Below are 21,128 nucleotides of genomic sequence, written 5' to 3'. Positions count from 1 at the left end.
TTCAAAATTTAGGATGAAGCAACACTAATGACCAATCCCTCAACAGCGTAAATTAAAAATTTAAATAAGTATACCAGACAAAATATTAGAGAGATGTGACCACCGAATACACTACTAAAAATAAAAAATGTTTGAAACAAATAAGAGACTTTGTAAATGCTTGTAATTTCAATTCTCAGTCGTCTTCGTTAATCTCATCAAGAATCACAATAAGCGCAACTATGAAAGCAAAATCAACATTTGCACTCACAGTCACACCAAAGTTATCTTTGCCAAATAGCAGACTTTCAGCGCTGAGTTTCTTGTGCATCTGCAATTACAAGTATGATTAGTACACTTTTACTTTTGATATCCTAATAATTAATTCCATTAAGAAAGAAAGAAAATGAAGGTTTTCATTTACCTTGGCAACTTCAGTAGAATTAGAAGCATAAATGACGCAAGATTTTTCCATCCAGCTGCCTTCAATTTTGAAGTCACAAACTTCTTCTTTAGTGTTAGTAGCTAAGAACACATCTAACTTGGTCTTCATGAATTGAAGGAGTGCAGACTTCTTAACACTGAAAAGCAATTGTTTAGGGTCTGTGCTCTCTCCTCTGAACGCTTGCCATCTATTATGAGCAGTCAATAGCTGATATTTAAAATCAAACAAGCAAATACATAAGCAAATATATGATACAATTAATGGACAAAAGTATTACTTTCTGTTGCAATATATATATATTTATATATATATATATATATATATATAGAGAGAGAGAGAGAGAGAGAGAGTCACAAATTCTATAATCTTGATATTGTGAAGGAACTCAACAAGTGTGTTGATGTGCCTTGATATGCCGTGGTATACACCACTGATATACCAACAGCAATGGCATTAGTCATTAGGCTCAATTAGTTAGTTGAGTAGGAAGTTAGTTAGTCTTCTAATTGTAATTATGATGAGGCGGTTAGTTACTTAGTTTGTTAGTCTTAGCTGTCACTACATTACGAAGCTAGATCAATTGTATATATAGCACACGATCATGTACATTTGAGAGTAATGAAAATATATCAGAAATTTCCCAACTGCTTTCTTCTTTTCAAGTTCATTCATATTAACTTCAATCAGTTACTGATTCTCAGTACCTTCATATGGTATCAGAGCATTGCAATTTACAGATCGAGAGGATTACTTCAACAATGAAGTGAAGAATTCAAGGGATCTGCAGTTGCAATAAAAAAAAAATTCATTTTTACAAAGTTTTTTTTTTTTTTTTGGCGCGAAAATGACAAGTGCAAATTCGAGTAGTACTGTTGCAGGATCGATGATCACAACCATTGATCATCATCATCTATTGTATTTGTATCCATCTGATGCATCGGGATCGTTATCTGTAGAAATCACATTAACAGGAATGGACAATTATACACTATGGAGTAGAGCAATGAAACTAGCTTTGCTTGGGAAGAACAAATTGGGATTCATTGATGGTTCTGTGAAGAGAACAGATTATCAAGGAGATTTCGAGAGATTGTGGGATCGATGCAATGCAATTGTGGTTTCGTGGTTAATGGGCAATGTGAGTAAAAATCTGCTCAGTGGAATATTGTTCAACACAGATGCACACTACATATGGAAGGACCTTAAGGAGAGATTTGACAAAGTGAATAGTTCAAGGGCATTCCACTTGCATAAAGGTATCTTCACTCTCACTCAAGGAGTTTTACCTGTTTCCATGTATTATTCAAGGCTAAAGGATTTGTGGGATGAGTATGACTCAATTGTCCCACCACCTGCTTGTGATTGTCCTAAGTCAAAAGAATATGTGGATCATCTACAATACCAGCGTATGTTACAGTTTTTAATGGGGCTTAGTGATAGCTATATCCAAGCCAGGAGCCAGATTCTTATGATGCAACAGACTCCAAATGTAAATCAAGTATATGCAATGATTAATCAGGATGAGAGCCAAAGAATTGTTGCAGGATCAAGCCAATTAATGCAGGATGTGATGGTGCCATCTGCTATGTTTACAGCCAGGAATGGAAATGGCAATTCAAGGCCAAAGAGACCTTATAATCCAAATTCCTTATGTGACTTTTGTCACATGAAAGGACATGTGAGAGCTGACTGTGTCAAATTGATGAAATACACCTTCTGTCATAGAACTGGGCACTTACAAGAGAAATGTTACAAACTTATTGGCTATCCTGAAGAATTTAAAGGAAAGAAGAAGGCAAATGCAGTAATAGGAGGTGACTTGCAGTTGAATGAGCATGCTGCAGTACAGCAGGAGTTGCATTATCAACCACCACACAACTTGCAGCAGATACAACAAATGCAACAGTATAGTCAGTATTCCCCTTAGCAACAACCTCAGTTTATGACTCAATATTCTCCTTATCAACAACTAGGACTGTCTCAAGGATGGGGTCAATATGCACAACCAGGATCAATTCCATATTCACCTGGTCAAATGGCTCAGTTCATTCTAAATCAGCATCAACAATTGCTTGGATGCTCAATAGTAACAACCACAAATCAGACAAATCTGAGACTAGTGCCAATGCCAACATGGCAGGTAACTATGTTCCTGTTACTGAAAGTGACTTTATCTTGAAATAGATTGTGGATACAGGTGCTACTAATCATATGATTAGTCATTAGAAATTCTTACAAAGTCAAGGTTTGATAGAAAATGCAGGTAAGGTGCAATTACCAACTGGTGACTCAGCATAAGTGTCACATATTGGAAATTACCAACTAGGAGAAGGTGATGTCCTTAGAAATGTTCTTTGTGTCCCAGATTTCAAGTTTAACCTCATGTCAGTCTCAAAGATGGCAAAGGAACTGAACTGTTCTGTCTCTTTCTTTCCTAAATGCTGCATATTTCAAGATCTCTTGTCTGGGAGGGTGAGAGCGATTGGTAAAGAGAATGAAGGACTCTATATACTAAATCTGAGCACACATGTTCAAGGAGGAAGAGTAAATAAGTGCATGGCTGTCACACAAGAACCTGATGCAATAGTGTGGCATCAAAGATTGTGTCATGTGCCCATGAGTGTCTTGAGGAAATTGTCTCTTTTCAGGAGTAATAAGCATTTTACTTTGAATAATTGTGAAGTTTTTCCCATTGCTAGACAAACTAGACTCCCCTTCCCACATAGTCATAGTAGAACTACTGATATTTTTCACTTACTGCATATGGATGTATGGGGGCCATATAAGGTTGAAACATATAATGGCATAAGATACTTTTTGACCATAGTTGATGATCATTCTAGATGGACTTGGATTTTTCTAATGAGACTCAAATGTGATGTGATTATGCTGTTAAAACATTTCTTTATCGAAGTAGAAACACAGTTTGGTAAGAAAATCAAAAGAGTTAGATCAGACAATGGCACTGAATTCTTCAACCAACACTGTAAAAAACTGTTTCTCAGTAAAGGTGTCATACATGAGAGCTCCTGTCCATACACCTTTCAACAGAATGGTGTAGTGGAGAGGATACATAGACATATCTTTGAGACTGCAAGAGCAATTAAGTTTCAAGGCAGTTTACCTGATAGATTCTGGGGATTGTGTATAGAAGCTGCAGTATATGTGATAAATAGGATTCCTTCTACTGTATTAGCTGACAAATCACCCTATGAGGTCATGTATAAGAAGTCTCCTACCTTGACACACATGAGGATTATTGGTTGTTTATGTTATGCAAACTCTTTGATATGGATAATAGAGTATTTTTCATAAGTAGGGATGTAGTGTTCATGGAAACCATTTTTCCTTTCAAAGGTTATGCTCTTAATCAGCACAGTTAAGCCACACCTCCTAAACACTTTTCCTTTGATGACTTAGTTATTAGTCCTACTCCACCTTATACTGTTCCACCTGTTCCAACTATAGCTGATCCCCCTATTTCTCATACCTCAGATATTGATCCTGCCACATCATCTATTCTACCACCTACTACTCATGATGTGAGAAAGTCTACAAGACCCTCTAAACCACCCATCTGGCATAAAGACTATGTCACTAAGTCTGGTTCTACAAGTTGTAATTACTCAATTGGTTCAGTCATAGATTATACTTCTCTCAGAAGTATCAGAGTTTTGTTTCCCAGTTTTCTTTGGAAGTTGAACCTAATAACTATGTAGAGGCTGCTAAACATCCTAAATGGATAGAGGCAATACAAACTGAACTTTAAGCCCTTGAGGATAACAAAACTTGGGAGTTAGTGTCACTTTCTCCTGGCAATAAGCCAATTGGCTGCAGATGGGTTTATAAAGTGAAATACAAAGCCAATGAAGAAGTTGAAAGACTGAAAGCTAGACTTGTTGCTAAGGGTTACAACCAGAAAGAGGGACTGGACTACCAGGAGACATTCTCTCCAGTAGTCAAAATGGCCACAGTAAGATCAGTTGTTGCAGTTGCTGCTGCTAAGCACTGGAACATTCAACAAATGGATGTCTACAATGCCTTCTTGAAAGGTGACTTGTATGAGGAGGTGTACATGACCATTCCTGAAGGATTCTGTGGAAAGAAGGACAAGAATCAAGTTTGCAGACTCTTGAAATCACTCTATGGCCTGAAGCAGGCTTCCAGGCAGTGGAACATTAAACTCACCACTGCTTTGACCTCATCTGGTTTCCATCAGAGTACTAGAGACTACTCTTTGTTCACAAAGTGCCACAAAGACAAAATTGTGATTGTCCTGATCTATGTTGATGACTTGTTGATCACTGGTAATGATGATCATCTGATACATGAGACAAAGAGACCCTTGCAAGCAGCTTTCAAAATCAAAGACCTTGGTGAGCTTAGATACTTTCTTGGCATTGAGTTTGCTAGAAGCAAAGATGGCATTTTGATGCACCAAAGAAAGTATGCATTGGAGCTTATTTCAGATATGGGACTTGCAGGGTCCAAACCTGCATCTACCCCCATGGAAGTGAACCAAAAGTTGACTATAGCAGAGTTTGACCATCACATACCTTCAGAAAATTCAGATCCACTTTTGTCTAATCTTACAGCCTATCAAAGAATTATTGGGAGGCTTCTTTACCTCACAACCACTAGGCCTGATATAGCATTTGCTATGCAATGCTTGAGCCAATTTATGCACTCTCCAAAAGAGTCTCATATGGAGGCAACAATCAGGCTTGTCAAGTACATCAAACAAACACCTGGATTGGGGATTTTGATGAACTCACATAGCCTCAATCACTTGAGTGTGCAATGTGATGCAGATTGGGGTGCCTGTGTGAACAACAGAAGGTCTATCACTGGATATTTGGTCAAGTATGGCTCATCTCCCATTTGTTGGAGGTCTAAGAAGCAAGCTACTGTTTCTAGGAGTTTAGCTGAAGCTGAGTACAGGGCAATGTGTCATCCTCAGTTGCTGAAGTTGTGTGGTTAACAGACCTGTTTCATAAGTTAGGAGTGGAGATTATCTCAAGTGATAGCAAATATACACTACAAATTGCAGCCAACCCAGTATTCCACAAGAGGACTAAGCATATTGATATCGACTATCACTTCATTAGGGAAAGGATCCAGTCTGGATTAGTTTCACCACATTTTCTTCCTTCAGCTCAACAACCTGCTGATCTGTTTACCAAAGCACTTGGAGAGGGCCTCACAATCATCTTATGTCCAAGCTCGGTATGAAAAACATCTTCATAGCACCTAGCTTGAGGGGAGGTGTGAAGGAACTCAGCAAGTGTGTTGATGTGCCTTGATATGCCGTGGTATACACCACTGATATACCAACAACAGTGGCATTAGTCATTAGGTTCAATTATTTAGTTTAGTAGGAAGTTAGTTAGTCTTCTAATTGTAATTATGATGAGGCAGTTAGTTGTTACACCCCGTATCTTCGAAGAAGCACTTATCAAATTTGAAACATAAGTACGTTGAGTTATGGTTAAGTAAAACCACTTTGGAGTATAAAGAGCAAGCAGTATTAAGTATATTTAATGAGTGAAGGATGTATATAAGGTATACCGGAAGGTTTTATAAGGAAATGAGTGCAAGAAGTGGAGTAGTACGACTTTGGAGAAAGGATGGGTAATGTTTTGTGTGAAAATTTTGGTCCAACGTGAGGGACGAATATCTCCTAGCATATGAAGTGTTTTGAAGTGAAACAAAAGCCTAAAATGAAGTTCGTCGAGTCTAGTTTCCAACACAACAAACTTCTCGTCGATAGGACATCGGAGTAGAGAATTATCGACGTTACAAGTTCGGCTGACAGAGCAGAAACGCGTGCTACAGTATTGCTACAGTACCGCATGCTACAGTACCGCTACAACAACCGACCTGCTACAGTAAAATGCTACAGTGACCCCGACCCGAATTTGACCCTTGTATAAAGGGTAAAAACCCCATTTGTAATCAGATTTTGCCAAAAAATTCCAGAAATTGAAGAGAGAGAGTGAGGGAAACAAAAAGTGAGCAATTTTCAAGTAGCGAAGTAGTAGTTTAGGTCCGGGTAACGCATGGTTGTGATTCTAGTATTGTTTTGCGGTAGATTTTAGCGTGGATATTGAGGATATTGCTATCTTAATAAGAAAAAAAGACTCTCGAATTCGGGCGAATAAGTGTGGATAATTGGAGGCTGAACGAGTATGTTAAGGCTAGTCCCTTTCTTTCAAAAGGCATGATTCCTATGCTATTATTCCATATATGTTTCTATAACCTTCTTACTTCCAAAAGTTAGAAGTTCATGATTCTTAAAAGCTTCTTATGATACGAAAGATGATATGTTTTCTATGATGAACATGATGATGATGATTTCAATTCTAGAAATTCCAAAGCTTATGATTTTAATGCTAAGATGAGATCACTGAGCTTATTTTATGATTTTCTTGATTCCACTCATTGTTGTTGATCTCACCTTATAATCATTGTTCCTTCAAGGTGAGATAGAGCAATGATAATTGTTCCATAATATAAGTCGGAGGCTACCGACCTTATATCACTCCGATAAAGTGATAACTTTTACTTGGGCTCTCATGCATGCTACTTATGTTATATATGTATATGATATCCCGGACATGGGATGCCCGGACACGGGATATATGGGATAAATAGATCGGGCCGTTCGTTCCGCGACAATATATATGCAAGATGATGATATGATATATGGATTGGGCTGCACGTTCCGCAGCAATATAAAATATTTATGGATCGGGCTGCACGTTCCGCAGCACTATTATTTATTTACGAATCGGGCTGCACGTTCCGCAGCGCTATTATTTGTATATACATATGAGGTATGTTTTTTCAAAAGAAAGCTAGACATGCGTGGTATCCGCCTTATGAGGCAATCAGATATACAGGTTATTTTTATTTCATGTTATGTTCTATATTTCCTATTATGTTGTTATTCATGCCTTACGTACTCAGTACATCGTTCGTACTGACGTCCCTTCTTGTGGACGCTGCGTTCATGCCCGCAGGTGTAGATAGACAAGACGAGGATCCTTTATCGTAGGCTGCCTTCAGGTACCAGTTCTGAATGGTGAGGTCCACTTCTTCCTGGAGCGCTGCCGAGTCTGGATGTAGATATGTTTGTATGATTTTTGTTCAGGGCATTCGGGGGCCCTGTCCTGACTTGTATACTTCAGTCATGTTCATAGAGGCTTTGCAGACAGTTCCTGTGTATAGCTTCGTTATGTTCTGTCGGTCGTTGTATTGGCGTCGTGGGTCCATTGGACATCTATTTATGCATGATATTACGTTCATATCTATCCTTAGCCTTATTTTGTCATTCGAGACATACAGAAAACAAGTTATAAGTTGGTTCGCTTGGTTTTAGTAAGGTGCCGGGTGCCAATCACGCCTTACCAAGGGTGGGGTGTGACATTAGTTACTTAATTTGTTAGTCTTAACTGTGTCTTAGCTGTCACTACATTACGAAGCTAGATCAATTGTATATATAGCACACGATCATGTACATTTGAGAGTAATGAAAATATATCAGAAATTTCCCAACTGCTTTCTTCTTCTTCTTCAAGTTCATTCATATTAACTTCAATCAGTTACTGATTCTCAGTAACTTCACAGATATGTGTTAAAATTATGAGTTCTTTCTTCAAATCAGTCTCTCATCAAACTTCACAATATATAAATTGAAATTGGAGGAGTATATAATTGTTACATACTCTTAATATGTCCAGATACAGAACTGTTTTTGCCAAAGTTCATTGAAGATATTGGTCAAATATGATGCCAAGTAAGATTAATCAATCTATCTACTGTAACTCAATCATAAACAAATAGGATATAGATTGTGCAAATCATATAGTCATTCAACTAGTGGCATATGCAAAAGAATTTGCAAGCGATATCACATTTGATTAAATGAATACATAAATAAATTATTGTACTAAGATCGTATAAATAAAAATCAAGTTAAATATATGAATTAATTATTTTTAACGTTAAAATAGAAAAAAATAAGGTAAAAAATATTTCAGAAAAATAAAACAAAAAAGAAGAAGATGAAGTCATATCAAATTAATTTGCTCAATAAACAATAAAAGGCCAAAAAACACAATAAGAGAGGACTGTTTCAGCAACCTCCTTGGAATAAAGTTGTAACTTTCCCACTGAACTAAAAGAATGTCATTGTCGAGTGATTTCATGATATTATCTATACTTCCTAAATTTTTAGAAATCATTTTTATGTCCATAACATTATCAAAATTTCAAACAGAAAATTTAACAATCCGATATAATAAAAACTTTCAAAATCTTAGGTGCGTATATATTAAACTAGTTCAGGGAGATGACAATCCCAAATTTAACAAAATAAATGTATTAAATATAACTCGAGTATTGAGTATATATTTGTTTGCAACAAATTTTCAAGTGCCGAAAATTAACTGCAATAAAAAATAAAAGAAAATGTAATTTTATAAATGAATCTTGTGAGTACAATTCTGTTGTTCTCTTGATTCTTCTCTCCTAAACGTTTCTGTGATTCGAGGGCCTTCGGTAGCGTATTTCTCGAATTGCAGGATGATTTGGATCTCCTAAAGATGTATTTCGATCCCTAGGAATGTTGAGCAGTACTTCGTCGTTTGGTTGGTCTTCGGGAAGAACTCCGTTGAAGAACTATGTAGTCGATGTAGCTGCTTTCTCCAATGCTTGCTAAATGACCTCAGAAAGTTATGTAAACCTCCTATTTATAGTTGTAGGGAGTAGGCAACCAAGTTTAGATGAACTCTTTTGCCTCATTCTGATTGGTTGATGTAAATCATCAAACTTATCACAATGCTATGTGATAAGATTGCTTGTGATTGGCCAAGACATGTCATTTTGGACACTTGGCGATTTTTGATTGGTTCTTGTATTTGTTCAGGATTGCCACATCATTTGAGCACATGGCATCATTTTGTTGGTCTTGAATATGACTGGGATGCCATGTCACTTGACACGTGGCATGAGTTTTGGCCTCAAGATGAACTGGACCTTGGACTTGAATTTAATTAAATGGACTTATTTATTGTGCAGTCCGAATTAATTGTTCAACCCAAATTATCATGGATTTAATTCAAATTTTATATGAATTTAATCCAATAAAATTTATGTGTCTACAAATTCCCCTACTTCAAGTCTTGTCGAGGTGGAGTCGTGGAGACTTGTTGCAACGTGAAGGCAAAACTTGAAGTATCTGTCGAGCCCACAATCTTTGATGTCCTTATACTAGCTCATGCTCATTTGTGTTGCAGTTTAACAAGGGCATTGATTTTTTTTTTTTTTAAGTATCTTTAATCACTTCCCACAAGCTTAGTGGTATTTCCTTGTCCAATATGAAACTTTGTATAAAACAATATACTTGCATGAATTAGCCTTATGAAATTTTGCAATCACACTTTTCCAAGGAAGTCTAATCCAAATGTAGAGCACCTATGACTTGGCTGGGTATTCCACGTAGGACAATGAGATTACTTAATCATTTACACTTGAATAAGGCTCTCATAGGAATCCTTTTTGATACAGATCAACAATTCCAAAATAATCAACTTCGTATACCTAGATGCACGAACCTTGCCACCTATCAAATTACTTGCTTTCCATGGTTTCCTAGTTGTAATGAAATTGGTTCATACACAACTTCAGAAAGAGTAGAGTTATTTTAGAATTGGGCAACAAAATCAATCTCTTCAAGAAAACCAATTTATTTGGCCACTTCCGTGTAGGTCTCTAAGTACTTAACTGATGTCCCTCTATAAAAGAAACACAAACTATGATAATTTATGCATTCTTTCCACAACGCAAGCCTCTGTCATGTTCGAGAAGCTGGCAGCTATGAGTTTTCCACACCGTGCGAGGAAGGCAACGATCATGTGGATCTGAAACTTCGAGTGGCTAATACCTCTGTCTATCGGCGGGTTGAAGCGTCGTGCCATTGGCACCAATACTTACCGCTGAATTAAAGCTCCGTGTTGTTGGCATCGATCCATGTAGAACCATCAAAACTTAATTATGCATTTGGTCGTGGCTCCATGAACACTCTATTTTCTTCTAACTTCTTATTGTAGGTCCGGAAGGCTCGTCCATTGGTGATTAACGAGGATCTGAGAGTGCCCGAATGAGACATTGGTGAGAAACTTCTTGGAACTTCCTCTCGGCTTTGACGATGCGCTTATCGCTTCGAAGAACCACAGGCCACGTTCTCTTTTGGCGGAGGCTTTGACGAAGATTCCCATGGTGCATCCACACTTCTTGATGGGCAAACAACCACTTGGTGTCCGCATTACACATACCCTCATGATCACGACTCGTTCTCCATCTCTACTTTGGAAAGAAGTGCACAAAAGTTTCTTGGTCTGCTTTGGCGTGGAACTACATCTTCTTGCAATTTTGCGAAAAAAGTTCACACGGACCATCCTTCTTACCGCTCGGTGAGAAAGAAGCTTCGAGTGACCACATTCCATCTACAGCAAGCGAACACGTGGCTCATCTCATCCTTGCGGCTTGGCAATTATGCAGTTTCGAGTGTCTACATTTCATCCTTGGTGAGCAGGCATGTGGTGCCATCCGGCTTGGCGAGATTGACACTGAAAATAGACCTTTCCAACTTCGGCGAGCAAGCACTTTGCACATCTCCGGAAAAATATTTATTCCCCTGTACTGTCTCATGTGAATTTGTAAAACTTGGCTTCAGATTCCGCCTTTCTCGACTCCTCAGCTTGCGCATCCGCGGTAGAAAATTCATAAGTCGGTGTACGAGTATCTAAATCACGATCCGCTTGTTTCGTTGGAAAGAAAACTCCCAGAACTACAAACTGTATAAAATCACTGCAAAATTATTTCTGGATTTATACAGATAATTCCATGAAGTTAGTTGACGAATTTTGATTTTCTGCACTCTCGTCAAAAAAATTCATATCTCAAGCTAGGGGCGTCAGAATTGCGAGCTTCTTGATCCTGTAGAAACCAGATTTCAAGGAGTACATTCATGCCAAAGATGGAAGATTAAATCAGCCTGGATTGACCAAGACAAAATTTTGAAGTTGACGCTATGCTCTTTCACATCGTGACTTCGGTCAACGTGCTTTACAAATCATATCCCTTGTTATGTTTCTTTTACAGATTTTGAAAGGAGCTCAAAGGACCTTGATGTCAGCTAGACGAGGTACACAAAATGCGGATGTGTTGAAGTTGTGAGCAACAAGCAGTCAGTGAATCTTCGTGAGAAAGAAAAATTTATTGCCATAGATCATTGCATGAAGCTGCTCATCCCCCAACCATCACACATTTTTCTATGATGTTCTCGAAGCTCATGAACAACAACTCTTGTGGTGATTAGACCTTTGAAGGTAGATGATAGTCAAGCGACCATCACGTTTGAGGGATGCACCATCAAGGATGATTAATCAAATGTAGAAAGATCACACATGATGGAAGAAGAACTCGAGACAAATCGACAAAAATCATTGGAGTCAATTATTTGCATGACTTTAGGCTCTTTGTATAGGATATAATCTAATTCCTGTCTCCATCACGGATGTAACAAACTCTTACAGTGTTGAAGAAATAAAATATTTTTTATACTTCAAAGCAAATTGTCTTCTTTCTTCCGCTTATGTATGTCTTCACATTTGAAAGAACTATTGTGATGACCAAGTAATGGTGTGCTCCTTTTTGTGTTTTGTTTTTTGGGCCGTACACAGTTTAAACTCATGCGGGCCAGGAGTAACGTGTAGTTTATGCTCGTACGTTATGGAGCGTAGAAACTTGCATTTTAGGCTCGAATTTGAGGAGCTTTACAACTTGAACACTTGCTCGAATTTGAAGAGCTTTTTTTCAACTTGAAGTTTTAGCTCAAATTTGATGAGCTTTATGACATGCAGTGTTACACCCCAGAAAATTTCGCGTTACTAAGGCTGCAGACGGCTTAATGTGAGCTCAAGGAGGAGAAAATATTACAAGTATAAAGGATAGAATTCTACTGTATTAGCATGAGGATAGCATGAGTAAGACATTTGGAATTCGTACAATATGATTGGAACGATACGTTAAAAGATATATATCCCTCGTAACCGTAAGCTGAGGTGGGGCCCACATGTCGGGATTTTATAAAAGGGCATATGAAAATTTATATGAATAGTATATGGGAAGTTGAGAAAGTCTTAAGAAGGACACTTAAGCCAAATATGAGCATAAGCACTCCAAAAGGATGATTTAAGGATACGTTTTCGGGTGATCTAGCTTTACGAGGCCAACAAGCCATTATAAGTTTAGAATTTGGAAAAATACAAAAAATGAAAGTTGTATATAATTGAAATACCTTTCCAATCATAGGTTGTGGTCCTTCATGGGATATAGGAATAAAAAGTTATGGACGTTTTAATGTGGAAAGGTCAAACTGGGCAGTGGGCTCGGCCCAACCCGACTCCAACTCGGGTTAGGCCCACTTCCTTTGCTATTTAAGGGAGGTTTTAACCCTTATCTTTCTCATTTCATACCAAAAGGTCTAGAACATGGTAGAGAGAGAGTGAGAGGAGTTCAGAGAGATAAAACAAGGGTTCGATCAAGTTCGAGGCCCCGAATCCCGAGGCTCATGAAGGATAAAGTGTAGTACGAGTCGTCGTCGTCGTTTTAAGCTAAAAGTTGAACTTGGGGAATGTTGGTTTCGTGGTGGCTGATCATTTAAGATATGTTTAAGATGTTAATGATGTTCTTACCATGATCATTGATAGATTTGAAGGGTTAGAATAGAGAAAATGACGTTGAAAGTTCAGTTATAATTTTTGGATATCAAATGACTTGGGGGCTGTTTTGGTACAATTAAATGGATAGAATTAGTTGGATATTGATATAAAATGATTGTTGATATTGTTGTTGATGTTGTTGATAAGTTGTTGTTCTTGAATTTGGGAGAATAAAGTGTATGAAGATATCGTATACAAAGCGTATACCGGGCTGTTTTGGTGTATATCTTTAGGAGTTGATGCTTTGAGTCTAAAGAGGCTTATATGAGATGGTTGTTGTTGTTGTTGATTACTGATTGTGTTGTTAAATTGAATCAGAATTAAAGGGAAGTGAAGATTACAGGGAAAATGCTGCCCGAATTTACGGAAGTTAATTACGAGCTTAGAGAAGTATATGAACCTTTTTCAAATTGTCTACGGTTTCCTTTATCTTGATTGTGGATTGGCCAGTGTTTGGAAGCATAAGTTAAGCTAATCACCTAAGCGACAAGGTATGTAAGGCAAACCTTTCTTCTTTTGGCATGATTCTTGTTGTTATTCATTCTATATGTACTCCATATGATTCCATTCTTAGACGAGTAAGGTCTATATGTTCCTCGTGATGGTTTATTGATATTGTACTCCTATTATATTCCGAAGGGAACACCCATAAGGTGCCAAGTTGAGTTGTGTATGTGGTTTTACTAATGATTTCGAGGAAATGAGTTTTATACTAAAAGAAACATAAAGTTAGATTTTTTTCAAAATCACTCCGAAGGGGGTGCGAGATTTTACTACTTTATTTCATTTACAATTTATGTTTACATTCCATAGTGTCATCCTTTTGTATTGATATGATCATTTATTCTTTAGGTAGGGCAATAAGATGAAATTGAGTAGAATATAAGTAGTAAGAATTTCATAAGAATTCTACCCTCAAACCTGGAAGTATGTCCTCTTAAGTCTAGTGAGATACAAATTTGATAACTTCTTATGAAAGACTAAGGCTAATAACTGGATTGTGATGAATTGATTAGTGACTTATGATATGAATTGAAATTGATATTTGTGTTGATATGATGGTGATATTAAGCAGGAAGCGGCTGCCCGAAAGGGCCATCATTATTAAGCCGGAAGCGGCTGCCCGAAGGGGCCATCATTATTATGCCGGAAGCGGCCGTCCGAAGGGACTATTGTGATACTAGCCAGAAGCGGCTATCCGAAGGGACCATTCTGTTAACATGTCGGAAGCGGCATGTGTGTTGGATTGCATTATTTACTTAAAGATTGTTTTGAGACTTCGTGTGCACATTTATATTTCTTCCAGCGAAGGCTGCAGGTATTGAGTTAGATTGTGATTTCTCCGCTCCTGAGTCAAATTATGATTATGATTTGTTACCACCTTACATACTCAGTTCATTGTCCGTACTGACATCCTTTTGCCTGGGGACGCTGCGTTCATGCCCGCAACCCTAGATTGTTTAACTGGTTAAGTGTATAGCTAGGATGCGTGGACGTCAGCTGAGATTGGAAAGTTCCACCTCATTCTGGAGCTGTGATAAGTCATGTATAGATATGTATGATCATGGGTATGTCAGGGGCCCTGTCCTGACTCACAATGTTCAATTTACTTCTTAGAGGCTTCTGCAAACAATGTCTTATAGTATGTTTGTCGGGATGTTGACAAAGTGATGTCAACTGAGTCATTTGTGGATTTTACAAGAATATGTATTTTAGATGATTTCCGTTAGTTTAAAGTACTTATTTGATTGAAAGTTTTCAGAATGGTTATACAAATAATGGTTTCTATTTGGAAAAGTTTTATATTCTTAAAAGTTTTTGAAATGACAGGTTTTGATAGAGCGAATGTGTGAGGGTGTGACATGCAGTTAGGCTCGTGTGTCGAGGAGCGTATCAACATGCAGTTTAGGCTCGTACGTTGAGGAGTGTTTCAGCTTGCAGTTTAGGCTCGTGCACTGAGGAGCGTATCAACATGCAGTTTAGGCTCGTACATCGAGGAGCGTATCAACATGCAGTTTAGGCTCGTACGTCGAGGAGCGTTTCATCTTGTAGTTTAGGCTCGTGCACTGAGGAGCGTATCAACATGCAGTTTAGGCTCGTACGTCGAGGAGTGTTTCAGCTTGCAGTTTAGGCTCGTGCACTAAGGAGCGTTTTGGGGAAGAATTCTAGTAATGTAACTGTCCTTCTAACCCTTTGTGATGAAGTAGTGTTGCATTTCTGTTTAGTATTAGATTTTATGGTCGACATCGGTTGAAGATGATTCGCACTTAATATTGTGTCGACTTTCGAAAGCCGAACTTCAGAAGTCCCTTGACGCTTATGTCTTTTGCAAGCAACCAAATTCCAATTGTCACCATTATTTTTGTTGGAAAGGTCATCTGCCTTGAACATTTTTGATGTTTTTTTCAAGGCGGGAACTTTAATTGGTTCAAAGCTCCTAAACTGTAACATGATGATTTCTTCTTCAATTTTTGGTGATGCCACTGAGCGCATTGGTGGTGTAGCTCCTGAAGTTAAACCTTTCTCATGGTTAAATTTGGCACTAGCATGGTTTGCGTCAGCTGTCTCACCATCATCAATGATGATCTGTCCTTCTTTCACTAGTGCTATGATATTTTCCTTCAAGATGAAGCATTTTGTCGTGTGATGATCGACAATGCGGTGAAACTTGCAATACTTGGGAACTTCGACTTTGTTGGATTCTCCAGGTCGTTTTGATTTAGGGGGTTCAATGACTTTCTTGGCTAGCAACTTGTCAAGAATCCCAGGAACGTCAGAGTCAGGAAAAGGATATATTTTTGCTTGTAACTCCTTCAAACTTGGTTTTGTCACTTCTTGTTGATTTTCAGCTTTTTCTTTCAACTTTTGTCTTGTGGAGGCCTTTGTAGAAGCCACGGTTACCGCCATAGATTCCTTAGTTTGGTGTTTTGGCGCCTCCTTGAATTTTGCAGCTTCATTCCTTGGATCAAAGACATGTTATGCCTTTCCATGGCTTGCAATACTCAACTCCATGTCATGAGCGCGCGTAGAAAATTCTTCAAAAGTTTGAGGCTTAATCCCTTGAAGGATATACACGAGGCCCTAATGCATTCCTTGGATACAAATCTCAACTGCAGAAGTTTCAGAAAGTTGATCCTTGCAATCTAAGCTCAACGTTCGCCAACGATTGATGTATTCCACTACGGGCTCATCCTTACCTTGTTTTGTGTTCGTCAACTCCAGCATCTTCACCATATGATGAGTGCTGTAAAAACGATTGAGGAATTGACTTTCAAGTTGCTCCCAGGAATCAATTGACTCAAGCTCCAAGTCAATGTACTAGTCGAATGCATTGCCTTTCAGAGAACGAACAAACTGTTTTACCAAAAGGTCACCATGTGCTCCAGGTTGCTACAAGTTTCAACAAAGTGAGCAATGTGTTGCCTTGGGTTACCTTTGCCATCAAATTGCTGCAATTTTGGTGGTTGATAGTTCGCTGGCATGGGTAGACAATCAATCCTTCTAGTATAAAGCTTGGAGTAATACAATGAACTTTGCGGCGGTCTGCCGTATTGAGCCCTGATGGTGTTTGTTATCATGTCTTGCAACTGTTGGACAGATAATGTTGCAACCGAAACAAATTGTTTTTCCTCTTGAAACTTGGACTTAGCAAGTGATTCCTCAACGTCTTTGTTTTGTGGAGTGAAACCCGGCGGACAAGTAGTGGGGATACTCGACTCTGCAGGTGTGAATGCCTCCAACTTGTTAATAAGTTGAGCAATCTGAAGATCCTTATCTTGAATAGATTTTTTCAAGGCCTCAATAGTTTGCATCATCACAACAAGTTGTTCGTCGACATCAATTGCATCAGTCATCAAGGCGTTAACCTTTGTTGAGATAGATGAATTTGCTGAATCGTCAAAGTTCTCAAAGTTGGTGTCAGTTTGGGAGATTTCATCTAATGGAAAGTAGTGGATGTTGCCCCCAGAGGTTATAGCCGTAGTATGAGATATGCTTTTCTCCACTGTCTCCAAATAGATGAAGTACTCTGATCTATCAATGTTGCTAGCCTTGAATATGTTGTGGGTCATTGGACCATTGCAGTTACGTTCAGCAGATGCGGCAACATAGGTGTTGTTACATGGATCGCCGTTGTTCATTCTAAAGGCCATTAAAACGGCTGATTTTGTAGTTTGAAAGCGTCGATTCACTAGAGGAAGAGATGAAGAGCAGAATTGGTCCCACTGGGCGTGCCAAAATTTGTTCGCAACAAATTTTCAAGTGCCGAAAATTAACTGCAATCAAAAATAAAAGAAAAATGTAATTTTATAAATGAATCTTGTGAGTACAATTCTGTTGTTCTCTTGATTCTTCTCTCCTAAACGTTTCTGTGATTCGAGGGCCTTCGGTAGCGTATTTCTTGAATTGCAGGATGATTTGGATCTCCTAAAGCTGTATTTCGATCCCTAGGAATGTTGAGCAGTACTTCGTCGTTTGGTTGATCTCCGGGAAGAACTCCGTTGAAGAACTATGTAGTCGATGTAACTGCTTTCTCCAATGCTTGCTGAATGACCTCAGAAAGTTATGTAAACCCCTTATTTATGGTTGTAGGGAGTAGGCAACCAAGTTTAGATGAACTCTTTTGCCTCATTCTGATTGGTTGATGTAAATCATCAAGCTTATCACAATGCTATGTTATAAGATTGCTTGTGATTGGCCAAGACATGTCATTTTGGACACTTGGCGATTTTTGATTGGTTCTTGTATTTGTCCAGGATTGCCACATCATTTGAGCACATGGCATCATTTTGTTGGTCTTGAATATGACTGGGATGCCATGTCACTTGACACGTGGCATGAGTTTTGGCCTCAAGATGAACTGGACCTTGGACTTGAATTTAATTAAATGGACTTATTTATTGTGCAGTCCGAATTAATTGTTCAACCCAAATTATCATGGATTTAATTCAAATTTTGTATGAATTTAATCCAATAAAATTTATGTGTCTACAATATTTTCTTGCATCTCTAGCTATGGATTTGATTTTTATTGAACCGTTTTCATTTCCTTCCCCTACTCCTAAAATCGTTATAATATCAATGAATATAATTTAAAATCCTTTAAAAATTTAAATAAAGTAAAAATTACCTTTTGTTGGAAAGTGACGAGAGGAGTACCAGCACCATCTACCAAAACTCGGCGTTCACGTAGGCTAAAGACTTTGCCTTTGACAGAGAATACAACATTTTCATTGCTATCAAGGACTTGAAAAGCACCATCTTTTAAGGTCATTATCTTCTTGACAACGCTCAGATCAATAGCGTATGGAGCACAGAACTGTGGACCTATCACTTCCACGCGGTTTCCAGCCACAGCCATTTGTGGATCACTTGTTCCTGCCATGATTGTCAGAATGCACTACAATCAAATATGGAAGTTGAAAGATAATCTTAGTTTGGCTAAATTAGATAGAAGAAACTCAGTTTTGTAACCATTAATTTGTGGCTAATTAAAGGCTTAGCATACGGGAATAAAGGGAAGTGTCAACTTCGTGTAGAATTTTACAAAATATTCGGATGCTCATTTAATCAATAACTACTTTTTTGTGAACTAGTCTCTGCACGTACATTGCATGTATATATATCATTATTTTTGCAGAATATAGATACTAAGATAGTTAATGCGTATATATCCGAGACTCTCAGTTTTAATTAGAAATTACAAAATTCAAATGTACCAAATAATAGTATTCTCGCGTAACCTTAAGATCGTTTATGTATAAAGTCAAAAAATATACTCGACCAACTCTATCTGTGTTCTTCTAATCATCATGTTATGAATTATACTTTGGTATATATTTTTTTTTAAATAAAATAAATTTGATTACTCTATTAGACGATGTTGGAAGCAACATTCTTTGATCAATTTTACGATCTTCTCCATATCTTTCATCCATAAAAATATCAATTGCACCTTAGCATAATTGTCTTCTTAAAGTTGATTGCCCTATATATTTTGCATTATTTAAGCCTCGCTTGTTAGAAGTGAAATTTCATCAGTGGATATGAAAGGTTATTTTGCTTAATTAGTCATTTTTATCTTCTGAATGAGAATTGGATAATCAAATAAGATCCAAAATATCCCTTGTAATATTTAAAATTGTTCAATTTTTTATTCTTCAACAAACTCTTAGACCTTGACATTTTCCTTGGGTTACCATGGTCCTCTCTTCACATAAGCCTTATCACGACCAAGAGATTTTCTTTCTCTTTCCATTTCACCAAATGAGACTTAGATAATTAAAGGCAACATAAATCAACACAAAATATTTGTAAGTTGTGAAATAAAAAATGGAATTTAAATAAAGATGAAAGCACAGTAAGAAATTGATAATTTATCAATACGATTACTAAGAAGAACTTACAAAGGAAGAAGAAGCCGCAAACGTTAGAATGAGCTCAAGCAGAGGTCCATTCAGCATAGATCGAGCTACAAATGTCATGAGGAGCTCAAGCAAGGATCGATTCAACACAGATCGAACACAAAATTGGTCCATTCAGAACAAGAACAAGGTTAAAAAGGTTCAATCGAGTCAGAAACAAGGGAAAATGAACAAATTTAAGAAGATTGAAGCTTTACCTGAAGATGATGAGATGAGAAAGGAAGAACAACTACACATATGGAGGAGTGAATAAGAATTTAAACATCAAAGCAGCATCATGTGGTCTCTTCATCATTCCACCGGAGGTGAAAATCAAAGAAAATTGCGGCTGAAGACAAAGAGAAGAACTCGAAGTTTTAGGGTTTCATTTAGGAAAGTTGGGCAAATATAATTTGTTTTTAATGTTTTTTAATTTCTGTTTTTTATGTTATTTTTTCTGGGCCTGGCCTGATTTGGGTTGGGCTTTTTTGAACCTTTTAATTTTTCTGCATAATTAATAAAAGCCCGGATGGGCATAATTCATTAAAAAAATATTACTAAAGATTTTAGAGTTTTTTTAATAAATATAATAGATTTTTCTTGTAATCTTGTTTCACATGAAGAAGCTTGAGATACATTAGATGTAACGACCCGTTAGGTCGTTTTAGCAATTTTGCCAGTTTTGCCCTTTTTGACCTTTCTCCTAGCTCTGTTAGTGTTTATTTAACTTTTGGGGATGTGTGGCGCGATTCTCGAGGTAATCAGATGTGTTTTTGGTAAGAAAGTGAAAATTTGGAAGTTTATAAGTGTGGAATTGACCAAAGTCAACATCGGGGGTAAATGCATCATTTTGAAAATTTTGTCGATTCCACTAGTTTCGGAATGTTGATTATAGCTTGGTTGAGTAGTTGGTTCAATTCCCAAGGGTCACAGGGGTATTTTGGTCTTTTGGTTGGAAAATTAGTTTTAAGGCGTTTGGGGTTGACCGGGCCAAGACGATCTCTTTTAGGAATTTCGAGTGCGTGGGTGAGTTCATGGCGTAATTTTCTTTCGCGTCCTCGCAATTGCGTGGCTGGATCCTTCGATCGCGAAAGAGAGTTAGCTGGGCAGAAACTTAAAACCCCAATTCGTGATTTGACCTCTCATTCACATAACTTTCACTTGGGAGTTCGTTTTGGGAAGAATTTGGGAGACTTGGCAAGGTTCATTGATTGGGTAAGCTTCTAACCTCCCTTTTGTGATTACTTTGAGGATTAGTAAGGAATTTCATACTAGGATTCTTGAATTGAGGGTAGTATATTGGGAACTTTGAACCCTGATTTAAATTATGAGATTCTTCAAATTAAGCATGAACTTGTGGATGGATTTCATTTATTTTTGGTAAAGACTCTATAAGTCATGGGTAAACTAATTTTGGACTAAATTTCCTATTTTGCCCTTCGTGGATTGGAATTCTATTTTGGGTGACTTTTTGGGTTCAGAATTGAAGTATGCTTATATGGGTATCATTAGACT

General features: G+C 37.7%; 1 protein-coding gene and 1 long non-coding RNA gene across 3 annotated transcripts; one reads left to right on the top strand and one right to left on the bottom strand.

Moving 5' to 3' along the window:
* Positions 1–20,012, bottom strand: LOC132631357 (protein LURP-one-related 15-like). Of its 2 annotated transcripts, XM_060346940.1 has the most exons (4): positions 19,617–20,012; positions 18,341–18,588; positions 404–631; positions 1–310 (listed from the first exon to the last, which is right to left on the bottom strand). In XM_060346940.1, exons 2-4 carry the CDS (start codon positions 18,569–18,571, stop codon positions 176–178), a joined length of 594 nt encoding a protein of 197 aa, XP_060202923.1. In that variant the 5' UTR covers positions 18,572–18,588; positions 19,617–20,012; the 3' UTR covers positions 1–175. The 2 variants fall into 2 exon arrangements, with proteins under 2 accessions (XP_060202923.1, XP_060202922.1); XM_060346939.1 differs by lacking the exon at positions 19,617–20,012 and having other exon boundaries at positions 18,341–18,692.
* Positions 9,792–12,063, top strand: LOC132631358 (uncharacterized). The gene is made up of 2 exons (XR_009578836.1): positions 9,792–10,458; positions 10,537–12,063. It is a non-coding gene; the product is annotated as an uncharacterized LOC132631358 (long non-coding RNA).
* Positions 20,013–21,128: the final 1,116 nt, after the last annotated feature.

Source organism: Lycium barbarum, chromosome 3 (genome assembly GCF_019175385.1).
Source record: "Lycium barbarum isolate Lr01 chromosome 3, ASM1917538v2, whole genome shotgun sequence".
Classification (NCBI taxonomy): domain Eukaryota; kingdom Viridiplantae; phylum Streptophyta; class Magnoliopsida; order Solanales; family Solanaceae; genus Lycium; species Lycium barbarum.
The sequence above is the reverse complement of the archived record's forward strand: the minus strand, read 5'-3'. Positions and strand labels throughout refer to the sequence as shown.

Coding starts and splice junctions, on each gene's coding strand:
- LOC132631357 (XM_060346939.1), bottom strand. CDS start 18,595: ATGGCAGGAACAAGTGATCCACAAATGGCTGTGGCTGGAAACCGCGTG. Junction 632..18,340: donor TCGTCACTTTCCAACAAAAG/GTAATTTTTACT, acceptor TTTAAATATCAG/CTATTGACTGCTCATAATAG. Junction 311..403: donor ATTCTACTGAAGTTGCCAAG/GTAAATGAAAAC, acceptor TTGTAATTGCAG/ATGCACAAGAAACTCAGCGC.